The sequence below is a fragment of the Oculina patagonica genome, chromosome 5 (genome assembly GCF_052425735.1).
Source record: "Oculina patagonica isolate OP01 chromosome 5, crgOcupat, whole genome shotgun sequence".
In the NCBI taxonomy this organism is placed as follows: Eukaryota; Metazoa; Cnidaria; class Anthozoa; order Scleractinia; family Oculinidae; genus Oculina; species Oculina patagonica.
This window is the reverse complement of record NC_135762.1, coordinates 16,367,223-16,388,049: the sequence shown is the minus strand read 5'-3', so window position 1 is coordinate 16,388,049 and position 20,827 is coordinate 16,367,223. Positions and strand designations below refer to the sequence as shown.

The 20,827-nt window shown below is 35.6% G+C and overlaps 1 protein-coding gene across 2 annotated transcripts; it reads right to left on the bottom strand.

The window, feature by feature from the left end:
* Positions 1-1,469: 1,469 nt before the first annotated feature.
* Positions 1,470-17,713, bottom strand: LOC144654513 (putative G-protein coupled receptor No18). 2 transcript variants are annotated; one of them, XM_078514666.1, is made up of 2 exons: positions 17,475-17,713; positions 1,470-3,860 (listed from the first exon to the last, which is right to left on the bottom strand). In XM_078514666.1, the coding sequence occupies exon 2, from the start codon at positions 3,557-3,559 to the stop codon at positions 2,459-2,461; it is 1,101 nt and encodes a 366-aa protein (XP_078370792.1). In that variant the 5' UTR covers positions 3,560-3,860; positions 17,475-17,713; the 3' UTR covers positions 1,470-2,458. The 2 variants fall into 2 exon arrangements, with proteins under 2 accessions (XP_078370792.1, XP_078370791.1); XM_078514665.1 differs by lacking the exon at positions 17,475-17,713 and adding an exon at positions 3,946-3,992.
* Positions 17,714-20,827: the final 3,114 nt, after the last annotated feature.

Below are 20,827 nucleotides of genomic sequence, written 5' to 3'. Positions count from 1 at the left end.
TGGCCGTGTGTGATTCAAGGGAAGTTGATAGCCTGGCGTTAATTTTAGGTTTTAGTGTATTTACAATATTGGATTTTTTTCATGGATTTTAAAGTGATATTTCTTATCCAGGCATGTCCAGTAAATGTTGCTTTAGCTGTTATTTACATGCAAAAAAATTGCAATCCCAGTACACAGTCAATCAGTTTTTGTCTTTAATCTGACGAAAAGCCATGGCCATTTTGCATTCATGAGGTATTCGGCAGGCATTGCTAAGTTTTTTAGAACTTTTTACAGGTGACTTTTCTTCCTTGTATCATCATCAACTTTTTCAGCGCAAATAACATTTCACTCAAAAGTTAAAATTAGGCAGACATGACGTAGACATTTTGGCAGAAAAGAAAGGATCGCCCTGAAAATTATAAAACCTACCCACTCGATATGTAGTCAAGATGATTCTGGCTCGTATTGTAGTCAAATTAAGCTTTCGGTTTGCTGAGCTCCGGCATGTGAAATGTTAATCCCATTCGTATTTCCAAGTGCATGGGAGTTTTTTCTCCATTCTCAAGGCAGACGTTGTACGGGAATTTTTTTGGGCGATGATAGTGTCTGTTGAGACACTAAAAGTCTATCCATTGGGTGTCGACAAGTTATTTCTGATCCGCAGGAATCTTGAAAAGCCGTCAAAGTTTTCGTATCGTTTTTATACGGTGGATTTTCTCTAAAAGGATACCCGGGTTTAATAAAAAAAAATCCTTATTTAATAACACAAGACAGCCTCCGGCATTTGTTATGAAATACGTCTGACATCATGAGAAGAATATTATGAAACGGTAAACAAACTTCTTGTCGGCCCTTTTGTAATAAGGAAGATCTTGCTGGGATTTATTTTTCAGTAAATATCGAAACTGTATCAAGTAGTGTGCAGCTGATGTTATTTGAAAATATTTTCTTCTAGAAACCCTTTGATGTGGTTTCTGTCTTTATCCGCCATAGTTTGAACCAAATAAATTAAACGTTGTTTATATCGCAGAACAATGTAAAGTTTGGTGTTTCAATCTAGCAAATATTCATAGTAATTTTAATATATATGTTTATGTAATTTTCACGCTTGAAATGAGCCCAGATCTAGAAAATAGGTGCAATCCCAGTGATCTCTAACAAAAAAGCTCGAAAATGTATCTTTAAAAACACAATTTTTTATGGTAGAGAGCGTTCGTGGTGTGCGATTCACGTGTTCCGGTAGTAACAAACCTCGACATCTCCTGAGCAATTTCTTCAATTTTGTGCGCGATAAAGTCCTTTAATTTAGGAATTCAGTTTATTTCCAGGTCCTTGTTTCAGTCGTATCGATGGTTTTTTGTCCGGCCAAGCCGAATATCAATATTTAAAACAAATATCATAAATTAATGGGAAGAGATATCTATTATTGTGGAAGTAAACAGACAGTGTTTTTCGCCAAGTGCCGTGATATCTTGCACATAAAAAAAATTATTGGAATTAATTTTCCAAACTATTTAGTTGTTAATAAATTTACAAACGGCGTTTTGATATTTTTGTTCTCTTTAGATACAAATTCGCAATTTATAACTAGCTATATAACAGGTTTGAACAATCATTTTATTTACAGTATACGGCAAATTGTAACTCCGAGATTTCTGTTGTTACATGAAAAATATGCTTGAAATACAGAGAAATCGCAGACATGCCGTGTTTTTTGTAAATTTCGAGCAGCAAAATGAAACTTATGTCTATCAACGCCTACCAGTTCCTGAATAGTCCTTTGGTTACGTAAATCGTGGGTTCGAAATTCACAGAGATAAAAGTCATAGATGCTGGTTACTTTTCGTTGTTGTGCTATTATTTCTTGTTATCTATGACACTCGCAAGGCACAGAAATACCTCCAACTGAAAGCTTAGCTTATGTGCTTTTGCTTTTGTCATAACTGTCTACAACATATATATCTTAATAACATATATCTAGAATATCTTAAAAGTACTGACGCATTCACACGCCAACGCAAACAAACTAACAACCCTGTTCTCAGAGCTATTTTAAACATCGCTTTCCGTTTACCATTTTTTTCTAACAATCCTCGGAAAAATTCGAGGTCTTTTGGTTCTCAAATCCTTTTTGTCTCAATGCATCATTACTGCAAATGGGCTTTGTCTTAAAGCTAAGGTTTGTCTACCAATGGTGTTTTCAGTTATGGAGAATTACACTCAATATACTTATCATTTTTGACATAAAAGTCGAGTCTTTCCGAGTACTTCCATTGGTCAAGCACAAACACTTCAATAGCTAAAAGTCTCAGTATTATGCACTATCTAAACTGCGCTTAAACGTCTAGTTTTAGTGTCTGAGAGGAAAGGCATCCTCTAGCTTCCAAATAGTGTTTTCAATATTGAGTTCCGACATTTGGCGTTGAATGACTTAATTGTTATTGCCTTCTATTTCAACATCCATCCACCAGAACACCTAAACGGTGGTAATGCTAATTTCTGGTCCACGAGTGGAAATCCTTTTGAAAGAACTGAAGCCTTGTCGCAACCCGTTGGAAATCATAGTGTCATCGACTGTGCTCGAAGGAAGTGGTCTTAACATTCGCTCGTTACCATCACCTTCTCGGTTAAAACATAGATTCTTTGAGTTGCAGTAAAGTTTCTTGAAAGCCAAACGAAAGTCCCTATTCATTCCAGTGTAGATCCAAGGGTTTGCACACGATAGCACATAAGGAAGAAACACGATGACTCCTTGAACAGCCAGTGGAATGTCCTCGGTTGTGAAAGCTTCGATAAGGGTGACCACAAGAAACGGACTCCAACAAATGACAAACAGACTCACAATGACTGCAAGCATTTTAGTGATCTTGAGTTCTTTAAAGAACCGCTTTCGCCGCTCAAACGACTGCCTCCTTTTTGGGTCGCGAATAGAGTCTGCACCAAGTCGATTAGACTGCATCTTGGAAATCTGATTGATGGCCGCCCTGCAGATGGAAATGTACGCAAACGACATGATGCTTAGAGGAATACAGAACAAGGACGCGAATAGAAAGATGACGTATCCGTGGGTAACTGCGAGGTCCTCGTGGAACTGCAGAAAGGAGATTCCAGCGACAACGAAAGCGAATCCCCAGACTATTGCGATGGACTGTTTGGCACGCCGTGGTGTCACCATCGTTTTGTACCGTAAAGGCCTGTTGATAGCACAGTAACGGTCAATGGAAACCAGTGTGGCGTTGACAATGGAAGCCGTGCAGCAGAACGGATCAATCCATTTGGTGCACAAGTCCAGCACCAAATGATCGTGTTCGTTATCAATAGGAATTAGCGCACTGATGAGCCAGACGGGCATCGCCAGAAGAGCCACAGCTAAATCCGCCGCAGCAAGGGACACTACGAAGTAATTTGTCACCGTCCGCAACTCCCGGAATGTGTACACAGCCATAAATACGAAGCCATTACCGGCAACTGTAGCAACAATGAGCAACAAGACGAACACCAGAAATGGAATCTCGCCATCAGACTCGCCGTCGCTGTAGAATTCGTCGCTGGACAAGTTGCTCAGGTTAACTTGCATCGTTCATATGGCTCTAGACGTTGCGTTTTAATGACCACTGCCGCATTTAAGCAGGAAAATTGGTTTGCGATTTTATCAAGCGCCGTTTGGGGTTATCAAGTGGTTAGTTTCTTTGATACAGTAACATCGATTTTCCATTCAAATGAACTGCTCCCCACCGACGAAGTTTACTAAAGCAATCGGCGGGAAAAATGGCGCTGTACTGAAATGTGTACGGGAGTGCTGTAAGACTAAGTCTAGCTAGGCTTTCCTCTTCCACGCACTTCAGCTGTAGCTTGGACTTCTCTCGTTGCCCATAAACCTGTAAGTTCACAAAAAAATTAAGATAATAAATTAAATCTTCTTCGATTTCTTAAAAACCGTTTTCAATCCTCTTAAGAACACACTTTAATTGGTGAGCCCTTGAGATTACGTCTCCCGCACCAGTGCCGACTAATCCGTATTTATGAAGACTGTGACAATTTGTCCGCAATTTATATGTTTTTGCGAGTTTTTGCAAACACACTCACCGCGCACATTTCCGATATCGTATGGAGCTCATTGAAATTCCGCGTTTATAAAATTTGCATACAAAATGAAGATTTTGCTTCAGCCTTTGAAAATTACTTCCTTAAAAAACAATATTAAATCTCCAAACTTTCGGCTTTGCTTTGTAAACAAGAAGCGGCCGCCTTGTCGTTTATCATAAGGAAGAAAGATACAACGAAAATGGGCATTTAATAAGAATAAGTTACAAGGGAAGCATTGTGAACCATTTTCTTTAATTTCTCCACGGTTTTCGTTTATATCCTAATCGAATTATTTTCAGCTTCAGGCGAAGGTGTTTTAATGCACATTTTTTTAAATTATCAAGAACCCATTAGCTGTGTTGTTGTTATTAAAACTTCGAATCGCACCTGCAATAAAAAGGACAAATTTCAACCACGTTTTTTTCCTTTCTAAAAAAAATTGCGTACCAGAAAATTATCAAAAATTGTTATTTCCGCCAAATTGCAACCTTTTGTTGTTCTGAAAATTTAATCTCAGGACTCAACAGTGAATTTTATTGGATCTCTTTATTGAAATTAGATCACAAGCTAAGACAAAGGTTATTTTTCTTCAACGTTAATTACACTCAACACAAAAACATCTACGTAATAAACTTTCCCATTTAAAACACAAAAGAAAAAATATATTCTGGTCATGTCTAAATGTCGGTCCTAGTTTATTAATTAACTGCGTGTGTGGTACAAATGGAGCAATTTTAAGGCATGTCCTCAACCGATTGTCTTTTGCATCGAACGATAACTTTAAATAAAGCATCCATGAAAGATATGTAGAGAAGTACTTTACTATAATTTCGTTATACTTTTCTGAAGACAAATTCAAATAATCATTAGTTAGCAAGTACTATGGGTAATTTTTGTACCATGCATGAATTATTTTCACTCTGGTTTGCGTCACTTTTTTGTCGTAAACGAGTATTATTAAAAATAGCTACTAAAGAGATAAAGATTTCTCGCGATAGTTCGAGAACAATAAACCAACGCCCTAAATCATTTGAATTTGTATCGATACGTAGAACCGATGATGTAAACGACATTATTTAGTCGAATAGAATGCTAAGAATTTTCTTTGGAAAGACTCACAAAGAAACCTCTGAAATGCCGGTCTAGCATTTTATCTTGTCACATAAAAATCAATTTTCAAGGCCCTAAAGGAAGTTATCACAACGGAACATATTAGACCCTGGGAAACCAACAAATTCCTCAAAACGGCCACACGTAGTTTGACAAGCAACTCGGCTACACGATCATTTTAGATGTTCTCGAAGACAGACTAACTATTACATTGTTCAAATAGAAAAATAGAAGAGTGGACTATTGTTGATTACAGACCTATGTCTATACTCCCCCGGTATGAAGTTTATCAAGATCTTTTAGTAATTATAACCTAGCGAACAGAATTTTGACCACTAACTTGGACTCTTAAATCAAGAGCAATCAGCTTAATCTATTATTACACTATTACATGTGGCCGACTCCTAGAAGTTACCTAATTTTTTGTATACAGATTGTCTGCGTTTCTCTCGATTTGACAAAATCTGATTTCAATTGTTGAATGGATTCGACGTCCATCTTTGTAATCTGACAGGTATGGAACTAAGCAAAAGAACTGAAGTCCAGTTTTTTCTACATTACCAGATACCATACTCAGATTGATTAATTATGTTCTTCCACATCCGTGGGAGAGCTCTACCAGTAAATCGGAATGTATGGAAGGAGAACGTCAAAGTCTTATGTGTCGTATGGCATGGAGAGATTCTAGGAAGTAGATAAAGAAGTAGCAGACGGACCTGACAGACGGACCAGTTGTAATTGTGATTTTTTATTGCAGTATGCATGACACTGAAATTACCTTCAGCTACAAAGTCGTCTACTCACATAAGTATCGTACGTCAACCACTATTTTAACTGCAAAAACTCGGTTGTGTAATAACGGCTTTGTCTATAACACCGGGAAACGGAGGTTGTGGTTTTAGTTTCTTAGAAGAACTTTTTGCTTTTTACTTATACAAAACACAGGGAGCGGAAGAGCCAAATTGGACCTTTGAATATTAAGCGACGCTCGTTTCGGGCAACGAAAAAAAAAACGGAAAGGGTTACCCATAGGGATTACGTAACGAACTGGTGAAAGAGTTTCCCGTTGGGCTAACCGTCGCGTAAACAAAAAGATCGGATAACGTTTGACAAGCGCCACGAAAAAGATCAAATATTTTGATATTAACAAAGGACAAATTTGGCTCCTCTGCTCCCTGTGTACAAAAGCCACAAAAATCGCTAATTTAGGGTGAATCCCCAGCAAAAGATATAGGCGTTGACGTTATTGTTGATTAATCTTATTGTCGAACAACACCTTACTTATATCGTATGTCACGTTTCACCAAAACTCAAGCTAGTGCCAAAAAATTCCATCTTCTAAACTCAAGAATTCTAATACAATACTCATAAAGTAACAGTAACAATTTAAAACTATTCGGTTACCTCAGATAACTCAGACTACGTACAAAAGCAACAAACTTCAACTTCCCTTACTCATTTGCATCCAAGAAATGAACATGCTATTAATGTAATAGCCAGTGGTATATGTGATTAAACGCAAGTCGTAGTCAGTAAATGGTCAAATTTGAGAAACATCTGTGTTGGGAATTTTATCTTGGATTCAAATACATGAAGAACCTGGCAACAAGCTGCAACGACCAAAGTATCTAAATAGAAAGTGAAGGAAGACAGAATCGAAACAGCGACGCTTTTAGCGGCATTTTCGGAGAGATCTACTTTCTTCCACCACGTCAATGAGGCACTAGCTACCAGAGCGCTCCAACCTATAACCTGGTAAGCCTTACCGTATCTAACTGCGGTTTAAACGGGAGAAAAAAGGATTCCAACTGAAGCCATGCATGGGTTCTTTCCAAGAAAAGTAAATCGTCAGTTAGTGTGCTATTTGGGGATGCAGCTGTAGCCACATGTACACTTTATGTACCCGTTTCTGTACCAATCAACAACGATAGTGACGGTGCAGCAGGAGATCTCATGCAAAACTTTAAAAGACAACATGATCTTCGAACCACAGGAAAACGTGGCAATCATGTTCTTGTCAATCGCGACCGGAGTGGCCTGAGTCTAGCTAAAAATTTCTGCTCTAAAATTAATTTTATGATAGCTTGTCAACTCTCCAAATATATTCGCTACACTCGATACAATACCATTCCAACTGGCGAAGTTCAATTCTACTTCCTGACGATGTTTCGGTGAATCTAATTCTTTTGTCTTGTATCTGCACTGTTAACGACAAAAAGGGCAAAAATTCTTTGGGATACGTAAATAGATAGGTAGGTTTAACATCAAGTTATACAGCAAATTCTAGGAAGCTCAGATTCTGATATTTCTCTTTTATTAATTCTTTTGTTCAAGATTTAACCATGTTAACCCAAGAGTCTCCAAGTTCGAACTTGCAATACTCACAAATTTCATTTCGCAAAATTTTGAGAGCAAAGTGCACCAAGTAAACATACCGCTCAAAAGCTTCATCTTGTATGATCCCCATACTTAAAATGAAACTAACAACCAACTTCTACAGTACAGATACTGCTTATATTGCTCAGTAACTTTTATTTGAATAGCTGCATGGTCGCCATTCAACTATTTCTATTCAGGAGGAACCATTGCATGGTGTACAGAGCTGTGCACTTAAAAGAAAGAACCATATAAGTAAGTCTTAGTTTTTTAAAAAAAAATTAGGAACAGATGAGTGCAAACACCAGCCGTGATTCGGAATTGTCTCTGCTCTTCTCGACTACCTTGCTGTTGTAAAATTCCCGACACTACCCGTGATGTCAGTTTTACGGACAGTATTTTTTTCTGGGCAGGAAGGAGGTCACTTCGTAGACTTCTTTTCACGCATTCACTCACGTCACAGACGCGCCCACCTATAGCAGCCCTAATCTTTTGACCACAAAGCGCTATTTTTGGATGAAATGCTGAAAATAGTACGGAAAAAAAAAACATTTCTAAGAACAACTGGACGGAAGTCGCACGACTGCATTCTTTGTGAAATCTATCGTGAGCCGTAAGCGGAAGACGCTTTAAATTTTTAGCAAAATCTAGAAATAAAGTAATTAGTACTGTACGTACCGGGCTCGATTGATAAGCTCATCTGATAGCATATTGATCGCCATATTGGTTCCGCAGTTGAAAGCTATAGGATTATCTATTAATTCTTCTCGACAAATTCTTCGACAGTATAATACCTTACAGTCCTCGAACAACAAATTAAAATAATTAAATATTTAAAGAGCGAGCAGATCATGATACGAAAAATATGTTTTTGGTGCATTCCAAAAGGGCAATCCGAACACGAAATGAATTACCGCCATCAATTACCGACCTGGTAAACAAAGATATCAGGCAATGGGAAAAATATGTTTTAAATTTGATTCAAAAATAATCTTAAAATTTGGTCCAGATTAGTATAGTTTCTCAATAGCAACAGCTTATGTCTTATAGCTCTTTTCTTTTAGAATATGTCGACATTCCAAGCGAAGAAATGTTTGATAGCACTTTGTCCACTATCCTTGTCTGAAGTTACATTTTACCAAGTTATTTCTTTTATTTTTTGTGCCAGCGATTGTTGTCTGCTTGCTCAGTGCTTGCTAATTTTCTAACGATCAATCTCCATCATTCCAGCTTTGTTTCAGATCGGTTTGATTACAAGTGACAAGACAATTAGCAAGCATTTAGAAACCCAGCCGATCGTAATCTCAAACTTGTTGGTGCTGCATGTAACGGAATATTCAAACTCGTTTACGAACCTGGTAAACAGAGATACTAAGAAAACGACAAAAAAGTCTGTTTTAAATTTTACCAAAGTAGCTGAATGAAATATGGATAATACTTCAAATTATTCAAGTTTTGAGATCGCAAAACCGACTTTATTGAACCTCGAAAATATTTCTTAAGTTGTTGCGGAGTGTATATATCACCGCGTAATATAAAAGTCAAAGCACAGGAAGGCAATAACTAAAATTTTGCTTAGGAAATAGTAAAAAAAAGGCATGCCAAAATTTGGACACTGATATCGTAAAAAAACTCCTTCCTTTCGTTAGTCCATCTTTTGCTCTAGGAAAAAACGCAAAAGAAGAGTTCTCAAATGCACTGTTTTTCTTAAACATTACAACGAAAGGTATATATTTTTTGTAGTTAAACCAATACTTTCACTGTCTCGAGTCATTGGCCCCATCGTATCAAATCTAATAAAATTCTCTTCTTACATTTGATAGTAATATTATTATTTTACTCTAAGCCTATTATCACAGCGTTATAAAACAAACTCTATGGGACCTATACAACGCAAAACGTCTACGTAACCTATTGTGTATATATCTGCTAAACCCTAAGTGTAATTTTTCTAGTTACATATACTTACATTGAGATTTCACTGGTCTGACGATTGGAACGTGCAAAGCCACAGCCTTTGCCGTTTTCTTTAGGGAAATGCGAAATCACGAACAAGCTCTCAACATCTGACCTATCAGGACACATCCATCATCAAGAAAGATCTCGACGAGGACAATCTGTTGCAAGTTTTCATCGCTGTATATCGGATGCTAAAAGGGCACTGACAAACTCTGAACTGATAATATAGCATTACATGTATTTACTTTTAAAAATCCCTGCTTGCTAAACTTCTTAACGTTTTTTAACCGGATTGAGAAATTTTTCATGAAGTCTTTATTGGCTTGAATCGTTTTCTTTTTAGAGGAATCCGATTTTCCAAATCAAGTTATGTTTTGTCTATCTTTTCTCATGTAGCTATTTCAGCTATTTTATTAACTAGATGCTTTAGTGTCTATACTAGTAAACTACTTGCCTATGACACTGTTCAAGGCTTTCTGCAGTTTCCGATTAACAAATTATACATTTTGGAGACAAACTTCGTCAACAGGGACAAACAGTGCGAAAACATTTGTCAGACATATCACGTTGGTATACTATGCGTCATAAAGTGCTCTGCAGTCTCAGTGAACAAACATCCTGATCGATTTTGGTCTGCCCTAGTGAGGATTTTCTCGAGTCGTTGACGAACACTCAATGTTTCACCCAGTCTGTTGCAGTGGGCTGCTTACCTCAGTATTAAACTAGTTCTTAAAGTGAGATCCAGCAGAGCTTAAACAACACCGGACATTTTGTCCATTCAAAACAAATAATTACAAAGCTGTAAAAGACACAAAAGGCAATCGAGAATCTGCTATTAGAATATTTAGGCGTTACAGGCTGGCAACAATCACTTAACCGAGACTTTGACACTACCGCAGCTACCTTTTCTGCATGATGGAAATGTCTTCAATAAACAGACATTTCAACCACCCCCCACCTCTTTTTTGTCAGATTTTTGGCATTTTTTTGAGAACGATTTTTCAGGCCCCTATCAAACACTTAGCGTCTTTAATGTGCGATCACGTTCAAAGAGATCCATTGAGTGTGAATCTGCCAAACGATTTCGACAGAGCTTCGACAAAGTTGCAAAAATGAGTTGCGTGAGACATGGAAATGACCAGAGCTCCTCGATGCACCTTGCAGCCATAATTGTTTATTAGCATGAGCCATGCACACATGTGTATACAAGATAAAACTTTGCAAGCTCATGTGCACAGCAGTCGTTAACTGTGCTTTTACAATGAATTCTTGGAACAATTGAAATGTTAAAGAGCTGTCAGTTAACCAAACCGGCTTTAACATGCTCAAACTTTATTTGATTGGTTTTAACACCTTTTAATACTTTTGGCTACATTAAACAAAAGTTAAAGGAATGTTAAAGTTACTTATGAGGCCTTTAGATGTGTCGGTCTTTCTTGTTTACCGTGTTTCGATTTTACGAATGTCATTATGCTTTTCGTTTCCGTATTTATTTTAGATCATCATCATCGCTTTCAATTCCCTTGCGCCAGTTGTCGCAAAAGGCTGCTTTACATTAAATTATTTCACTGAGATACTTGGACATGTTTGCTTGTTTGACGAACCACTATACTGTTCATAAAAAAAAAAAACAGTTGGCATCAGTTCGGTAAAACAGTGACTAACAAAGAAACCCCCCTGCTATCGTGAGACCTGTTTCGTAAAACGATCTATATTGTTTTCTTTTGTCGCGGAAACTTTTTCTGCCGTCCGTTTATCGGAAACTTCTTTACATATATGTTCACTTAATCTCCGCTGTGAGGAGTTCTAAATTCATTACCTTACAACGTATACATCCCACAACAAGGTACTCTCTTACCGAAAGTAACCTCTCCCAAACATGACCCCCCACCACCAGTATCACCACCGAGTCACTCCCACCCCCACCCCCATCTCCTTCGCTTCTTGTGAAGGTCCAAATGTACCTCTTATAAAAACGGTATAATTTATAGTCACGGCCCCAACATATAAACTCGTGGACTTAGTTGTTGGAGAAATGTCAAAAAAAAACATGAAATCCTACGATCCTAAGTCCTCGACGTAGAGCCTGTTTATACTTCGTATCCTACGTTTAGGTTGTTTGTTTTCCCTTTGACGACTTACCAAACGAGAACTGCTGAAAGTTTTGACATTTTTAGTTCTTAAATATTTATTTTTTTATTCATCATAAATAATTTCCGATGGTAAATAAATTAACTAGATAGTAACGATAATTAGTTCACTTGAAACTGGCGTAGCCACAAACAGTAAACAACAACCTTCCTGAAATGTAATATCTCCAAAGATCGGTTTGTTATTGAGTACAAGACGACCTTCGAAAAAAGAACTTGGGTGAAATGAACGACATCTCAGTGATATAACAAATTACACTTCATTTTCATAAGAGGTGAATTATGTGGCTCCAATCACAACGTGAATTGTTAATTCACCCTGGCTGATATGCTATAATGAGCATGAAAATTCAATCAAACGAGTGCAATTATTATTTAACTAACAAGGCAAATTTGTTTAGAAGAGAGTGATTTAATTGCTATGAATAACATTATTTTGTATTCTTCACAGCGAATTTTCGATGTTTGTTGCAAACGTTAGGAATGTGATTAAAATGCTCTTGACATCCGCTGAAGTATTCATTTTCTGAAAAAAAAAAAATAGGCCATTTCTGAGTTACCCTTTGCCTCTGTTTCAAAACGAGTCTACGTGCGAAACCATTCAAATGAAAATGAGTTTCTCCTACAGGTCCATTTCAAACTCATTCTCATTTGAATGGTTTCACACGTTTTAGGGTAACTAATAAAAATGGCCTTTTTTCAGAAAATGTATACATCGACGGATATCAAGATCATTTTAATCATATTCCTAACGTTTACAATCCTGTGAAACCTAGCGAACTAGTTATATCAGTCAGAATGATCTGTATTCAATGTTTGCATTTCAGTGTATTCGACTCAAACAAACCAGGAAACATGTACTTACGTCAAGTATGCTCCGCTTGACAGTCGATTGCAGTCAATGATGACAGTTTTTGTCGTTTACACTGGAGATCTAGAGCAAACCTCGAACGGGCTCGATCCACAAACTAAATAAACAAAAATCTAAACTAAACCTCAGACTACCTGTATTAATATCATCAAAAAATCGAAATAAGAAAAGCTGTTTTTAGTTATCAGTGTCGTTATCGTTAGCAGGGCACAAACCAGACTGAATAATTGACATTACCGTATTATATTTTACCTATTCTGATGAAAATCCCTATCACGGAAATTGAAATTTCTCCATGGTCTTATAGTCAGATTTTACTGAAGAATGACCTCAAAAACACAATTTTCATTATTTTTTCGAGTAAATTAATATAGTATCCCTGTGTGAAGATCATAAGTCAATACAGTTGGAAATTTTCTTTGTGGATTATCCAATACTCGGTTAGGATTTTTTCAGTTTGCATAAAGAATGTTCATGTTTTGATTTAAACTTTAATTTTCCTTAAAGATATTCCTTCTTCTCAATTATTATCTTATTTTAAACCTTCCGGTCAATGAAAATAAGAAAAAAAATCAATAGCTATCAACAATCAAAATTACCCAATTACAAGAACGTGAGATATTTTCCCGCTAAGAAGGGCGGTATTTCATATAGCATGATTTATTTGTTGGTTGGCGATATTTTACGTTTTTCGGGATCATATCTTTTACCATTTGGGAAGACCTATATTTTCCGGGGTGGATATATCTATGATAATTTTATGAAATTAATAACACGAATACAGAGTACAAAGCTATCACATTATCTTTAAAATTCCGGGTTTTGTTTAGTCTGCTAATAGCCTGAGTTTGTAATGGAAATCAAAATGGATAGATCGTCAAAACTGGGAACGTTTAAAGACTGGAAACAAAACCAAGGAATGTCCTTAAGAAATACGTCTGTGTGAATTGACCACAGGTTCTCTGATTTAGGATTTCAACACTTTAAAAACATAAATCAAAACCGGTAATTACGGAAAATAAATAGCAGAATAAAGTGTACCAGACAAAATTGGATTCTTACTTACATGTGAATTGAATTGTCATTCAAAGGGATTTTTTTTAAAAAGCTGATAAAGTCCATTAAATTGTAATTTACTGTCAATTTGAATTATAACATCGCTTTTGCGAGGAATCACATCTTTTGCCACCTACAAAACATTCATGCATTACACAAGTCATTATTTTATATTAAAGGTATAGCCTGGCTTGTAATATCGTTGCTGGATGGGGAAATTTTTCCCGTACAAACCATCCTGATTTTTCACTTCACTGTTTTTAAATGGTCATAAAATTGCTTGTTTTTAGTTCTACGCTTGAAAACCAAAAAAAAAATCAGCTTGAAATTAAAGAAGCTTACTTATAAAATCAAGTATTTATAGTTAAACTGTCGTTTGGCTCAAAAAACACGGATATCGGGTGTTTCTGGAAAGCAGCCACGAAAGTCAAACAAACGGGTGTCCGTAGGTGCGAAAATGCGCTGGTCGAAATCACACTTGACTGTGTGATTTCAATTTGGCGGATGCGATGACGTGTGTCCCCTGCTTTGAAACGTTCTTGCTGCGTTTTGAAATTTCTGATTCGATTCCGAAATCGAAAACAAATTTATACTCGCTAAAAAGAGCGGAAAATCCAAAAAATTGCAGTGATTACTAATCAGGATTGCATTATCACTGAAAGCAATTTACGTGCAAAGTTGGACATATTGCGTTTACGACTTAATAAACATCTTTCGTGTCAAAAGGACCATAAGAAGTTTCTAATTTACATAAGTATTTGCACAGGGACAAGTTTACGCTTGAATAACAAGACTAAGAAATATATTTCAAATATCTCACACTAAACAAAAAAAGCAGATTACTCGTAAAATTTTAAATAGGCCTCATAGATGTTCTGCCAAAAAAGACCAAAAGTAAAACGTTGTCCAATTCAACCAGCGTAGATTTTTATCAACCTTTCCCCTCTACTTAGCCTTTCACTCTACCAATCCCTTACCACTGCATTTGACCCCACCAGCCCCCCCCCCCCTCCGCTCCCCCTCTCTTCCCAATATCTTTGGTAAGGCAGCGGAACAGCGAGGTGGGGGGATACGAAGTACGCGACAGTGACCAATACACTACTCTCCCTCGTTTTGTATGTCATATGTTTGAAAAGTTTGTATATATAGTGTAATATTGTCATCATTTTACTTTTTATCTTTTTATCCATGTAAAGCACATTTGATTACTTTTAATAAAATTTGCGCTATGTAATTTTTTAGCATTGTAAGTATTATAAGGCAGAGCTATGAGCTACCGACATCTGCACATTTGCTTTTTTTGCTTTGTGTCCGTTTTCAGTTTGCCTAATAAATAAACTTGATAATATATTGAATGCGGTGTGTTTGGGGGACAAACTAGACTCGGCAGATTTCGAAAGACGTTCAAAAACTCCAAAATGTAAATTGTAGTTAGATTTTTGCTATGTAACTTTGCAAGCCGTTTTACGTTTTATTATTTTATAAGTTTTATTCTTTATAGCAGAAGAATAGGCTTAAAGTTGCTATGAATATTCTCTGTAACAATTCATTATTTTTACTCTATCTGGTTGAAAACGCCTTATCTACCTATTTATTTGATTTATTCCCTTTTTCAGTTACAATATGAGTGCATGTTTGTGTTGTTTTTTTTGTTGTTGTTTTTTTTTTTCTGACCCTAGTACTGTAATTTATTCTATGTATTTTGGCTTCCTAGACTTGTTAACTCCTTAGCTATTTTAGGAAGCCAACACCCTTTTAGCTTTAGCTTTTATATATAAAGGTTAATAATAAAGTTGTTGTTGTTATACTTACATTAATATAACATGTAATGATAGGGCACCGCCGTAAAACAAGCGAAGAAGCTTAGTGGCTTTGCACATTTTAAACACGAAAAGTAACTTGCTTTAACACTGAATATTCTCAATGTGCATATGATGTATACTGACGTTAAATGATGGTCAATGATATGAGTCACATTTCACCTACCTGTCAGTTTAATCCGAACAACCGAGTCACTCGCCCAAATGCGACATATCAGTTCACTGAATGGATTTAACTAATCATGCGGTTTACGCTGATTGAAGCAGTTTGGATTTATAGAATTTGCATTTTCTTTAGCCTCTCTTGCGCACAAGCAACTGTACAAACAATAAGTGATTTAAGAAAAAAAAGTGTTAAGTAATCTTTTCTGATGGTAGCATTGTGAAAATTACTTACGAATTTGCAATTGAATCCGAGGGCTTTTTTCGGAAATCGGTGGATAACAAATTTTGTCTAATGTATGCGTGAAATTATCTGTATTTAGAAAGCTTGGCATTTTAAACAATACATACAAAATACGTATAAATTAACTTGAAAGATGTTTTCAACCTAACGTCTAGTAAATGCAGGTGAAGCTGGCCCGCTTTCCCTGAGATTTATGCCACACCTTGTTAAAATCAGTAAAAAAATATGCTGCCCTTGTATATTAAAAAATAAACTGAAGCGAACTCAGTTCTGTGTTTTCAGAAGTTTATTTTTTGATTTAGTTCATTCCGTGCAGACTCTTAGTACTTTTTAATCCCCAAACGGTGTTATCGGTTTTTGCGGTTTACTCTCAAAGTATGGACGCGTTGAATATCAGTGATAACAAGACTTTTCGCTGTGTATTTATCAATATTTTGGCGGGGCATTTTATTTACCTAGGTCAATAACCAAATAGCCTAAAATTTTATCTTCATTGCATACTTCAAGCTTTTATCCAAGGATTAAGATTAAATTTTAAATATAAATCCCCGTATGACTGAATGACAAATTATTGACAGCGCATGTTTTAAATAAAAACCCAAATATCTCATTTCGTGTGGTAATTTCGTAATAAAAAAGCAAAGAAAGATTCTGATTTTACTACTAAGTTCATTCCCAGAAACTGTTTTAATTTTCATAAATGAAATCCTATCAAGAATCTCGACTGCCAAAAAAATCTTAATTTCTTGATGAAGGGCTGAATGAGTTTCGCCCATGATTATGAATTGATTATGACAGAAACAAAAACATAACTTGGTGAATTTTCGCCTTGAAAAATAATATGTCGATTTTTGATAATTTAGGGCAGCAATTGCTCAAAAAATATGAGTTTTTAATCACCCACTGATGTATAATTCTCCAAGTTTTTTTCGCATTTGAATTTAATAAACAATATTTCTTCGGCGAAATACTCTTTACTCTTACAGCCGGTCATGAATAAATTAGTAATTTCGCCAACACTGTTTAGAGCTACCGAAATTATCAGTAAAAATTGAATGGCCCGAAGCGGTGAACACCCGACAAAATAAAAAACCTACCTTTTTAAATGTTTTTTAAATTTCTCACTTCCTGCGATTTTTGGTAGGGGGATATCTCTTGATACATCGTTCGACAAATCTTATCGAAGTTATTGTAAAGCTAATCTGACCATGGCGAGCTTCGTAATTAGAAATGACGAGGAAAAATACATCGCCTCCGTCCATAAGCAGATTTGGTGAAGATGAGAGAATCACGGCCATTTCATTAACTTCAAACGACTCGGCTATTTATTTGCTGTTTACCTTGCTAGTAAAGATGAATCATTTTACGAATTTATTTTTTTATTTATTTATTTATCCGAACCCTTCTTTTAGTTTTCGTTAAACATTATAGAAATATTACCTTGAAAAATACTGATTAACTGATTTGAAGGGACAGCCTTAAAATTGGCTCTTCGCAAGGAAACAAAAAATGGCACGTATTTTTCAGAAGACAGGTAATATCATCCACGCTTTTTGTGGCTGAGACAGACTTTTTAGACTAATCATTATCGAAACATATATAACCTAAATTTTCGATACTGCAGATATCAGAAAAATGACTAAAAATAGAAGCCATACCTTAATACCAGCTGTATTCTTGCGAAATGACTCACTGATATGTTACCGCATCAGGAGTTGAGGAAAAATACTCCAGTGTCTAAATCCTACCTTTTTAAGTAAGATTGATAAATGTTTGGAATAAATTATGCGCGATGATGCCTCATCAAGCCAGGAAGATAAGAGTTGTCATTAGCATGCAATTACTAAATTCTATTGATATTTTTCTTTAAATAAATGGAAGCATCGACAAAAGGTTATTATCGGCTGCTTGGATGGTGAATTCTATGTTTTGCACGAAAATCCTGTGCAAAGTAAATAGACAAATTTCGCTGCGCAAATGCATTCAAAATTGAAAGAAAATTAATACAAACTCGTGCTTTTTAACCAAATGTCTTTAATATTTTATGAAATTGTATTAGGCTAGGAGTTGATTTTTAGTTTGGAAAACGTACAATAGTCTTAATTATTAAAAATACTCGTATTATTTCCAAGCCAACTAAATTATCATGTGTCATGAAGCACATGCAACAGAATCCAACATTTTACGGAAAAATTTTAGAACGAAAACAAGAGATAAAACAAATATTCGATTAAACTTGAATATAGATACTAAAATCAAATTTCAAATCAGACTAAAATTCCGTGTATTTCATTTCCATGACCATCGATCTATTTCCTTCATTGTCAAGTCGGATGGCTTTTCCGTTATTGAAATCGGTATTCCAAAAACTCTTTCAAAAGGCATCGCTTTCATCCGCTCCTCTCCATCGAATGCAAATTTATGAACAATTATCTTTGAGTTTGAGTGAAATAGAAATTTAAAAAATCTTCGCTGGCTAACTGGTAAAAATATTCGGAAATCTAACCATATTAATTCATTGACTATTTTTGAATTTAATCTTTTTGATTTAATTTACTCTTTCACCCATAATACAAACGTAACGTATTTATCATTGTAATTTGGTTTAAGTTCTCATGTCTTATCTTTTTTTACGAAGAACTAGCGTTTCCTCTTGTGGGTAGAATCGTGCACGGTAAAATGATTTTTTGAGGTAAATCTTGTAATACTTTATAACATCTCGTAAAAAGCTCTTAACTAAAAGTTAAGAGCTTTTTAATCGTATTGGTTTCGTGTCGTTTCTAGGCAAAATTACCAACGGTAAAATACATTTCTTTCTTTGCGCTTGGGAATCAACGACTGACGCATAAGATCCAACAACAAAACGTCAATTTACACTTTTATTGAAGCGGGATTTTAATGGCTTTATCCTTCTTTCGGTTTCAATTCAAAATGAATTGTTTCCGTCGATAAGCAAGCCGGCATGTACCACCGCAATTTTCGTTGTGAACCGATATTCCAAAAGGACTACATCATGTTTTCATGCACAATTTGGTCGCCCTGTATCAGATTGTTATCTTATTTGTTAGTGTGCTTCAGCCATTTCATTTGACATAGAATCTATTAAAAAAAAAGAGGGAGAGGACTCTATTGCTTCTATCAATTTGACAATTAAAGCTAAAACCAAAAAAAAATTGATAACATGATTTCATTGTCATCTTTCATCTCAAGCATAAGCCTGCGATAAGTGACCTTCCTTTCGTCCTTATAAGACATGTTTCTAACAGTGCCGCCTCTGTCACATTCGCTGAGTTTTATTTGTTTGTCAGAAGCATGATAGTATCAACAATTCAGAACATTAAATTACAGTTATTGCAACAAAATTAAAAATCGACTACATTTAAATTTATTCTTAATTTCACCCTTATTCATTGTTGTTGCTTTAAAGTGAGTATTTTTCTTATTTTTTATCACAAATCTTTTACAGAAGTACTGCGGAAATAATCTTCGCAAAAAGTGATCACAAATCATAGGGTGACATTTTAAAAGAAATAAACTATATACAAATTCCAAAACCCATCAACCCATCCGAAAGTCAATGCTCTCACTAATAACAATGGGAGGACGAGGCCGGAAGATTATAAACCATTTTCATTTACCCCGAGATAACCAACTGTAGAAAAACTGCAGAAATGTGGAGATTTATGTCATTTATGGAAACATATATTCTTGGGCCACAACAGCTAAATCCCCAGTACTTGTGTTTACCCCATTAAATAGATATTAAACATTAGTATATATTAAGGATTAATATTTAACAGTTACTGACATAATATAATAATAATAATAATAATAATAATAATAATAATAATAATAATAATAATAACAATAATAATAATTATAAAAATAATAATAAGTGTCTGATGTATTTAGCTGTTCAGATACAAAGTTATTGGGGATCTAATGTAACAAACAACTAAACTAAAAAAAGTAATTAAGAGGCTGATACAAGTAAATGAGAAAGATGGTAAAACAGACATGTGCGTGGTGTTAAAATACGCCTTGTGATTGGTTAGTCAATTGTCATTGTCGTAATTATGTTCGTCGTCGTCTTCATCGGCACTTTTATCGTCGTAATCATCACCAGCAAGAAACAGATTCATAAAGTTACGACAAATTTCGTTTTCTTTTCTTTTTTTTTTTTTTTTTTCAAGAAATGAAAAAACATCTCCCCTGTTTACACGTAGCGTGGTGCTAAAACTCAAGTAAATGGTGAAGTACTTCCGTCAACTCTAGCCTGCTTGGCGTCACAAACAGATGGGCTAGGAAAAGAACGAATTCAAACACTTTCTTCTGTTCTAGCAAAGGCGTCTTTTAAAAGTGTTATTTTGCTCTTCAGCTCCAGCAAGTCCTAAATTATTAAAGAGGTTGAGTCTCTTCTCTAGGCACCTGTTTATAATTACGTGCAAATGGTGAGATTGAAATTGTTACTGTCATAATGATGGGTTATAGTTAAGCTTTATCTTTCTGTAGTCTTTTATCTAAATCAGGAGGTCATTAAGACACCCAAACATTACAATATGGTCAGAGAAGAGGACCAATCCCATGTTGTGTTTCTCTTTACGTTTCATTTTCAAGCACTTGGCTTTTTCCATTTTTGTTTTGTTTATAAGAAAAAGTGTGATGCTCCTTTAACGATCTTACAGTTCCCAAGTTCCTAGTTGGAGCCATTGGTGGATTACGGTTGTGTTTTCAAACATTGTACTTAATTATATATTTAAGTTCAGACTAATGTTTGCTGGAATCTAAATATGCCTGATGCCTCATCAAGTCAGATAATAGCTATCATTAGTGTCTAATTATAAAAGTCCATTCATGTTTTCTTTTTAATAAAATGGACAACTCACAACGGCTTCTAAGGACCATCCGTTAATGAACAATAACTATATAACAACGTAATAGCTTTAATGTCTTTATTCAAAAGTTTCAACGCGACTAAGTTAATATGGAAGATCGAATCACTCGTTTCTAT

Coding starts and splice junctions, on each gene's coding strand:
- LOC144654513 (XM_078514666.1), bottom strand. CDS start 3,559: ATGCAAGTTAACCTGAGCAACTTGTCCAGCGACGAATTCTACAGCGAC.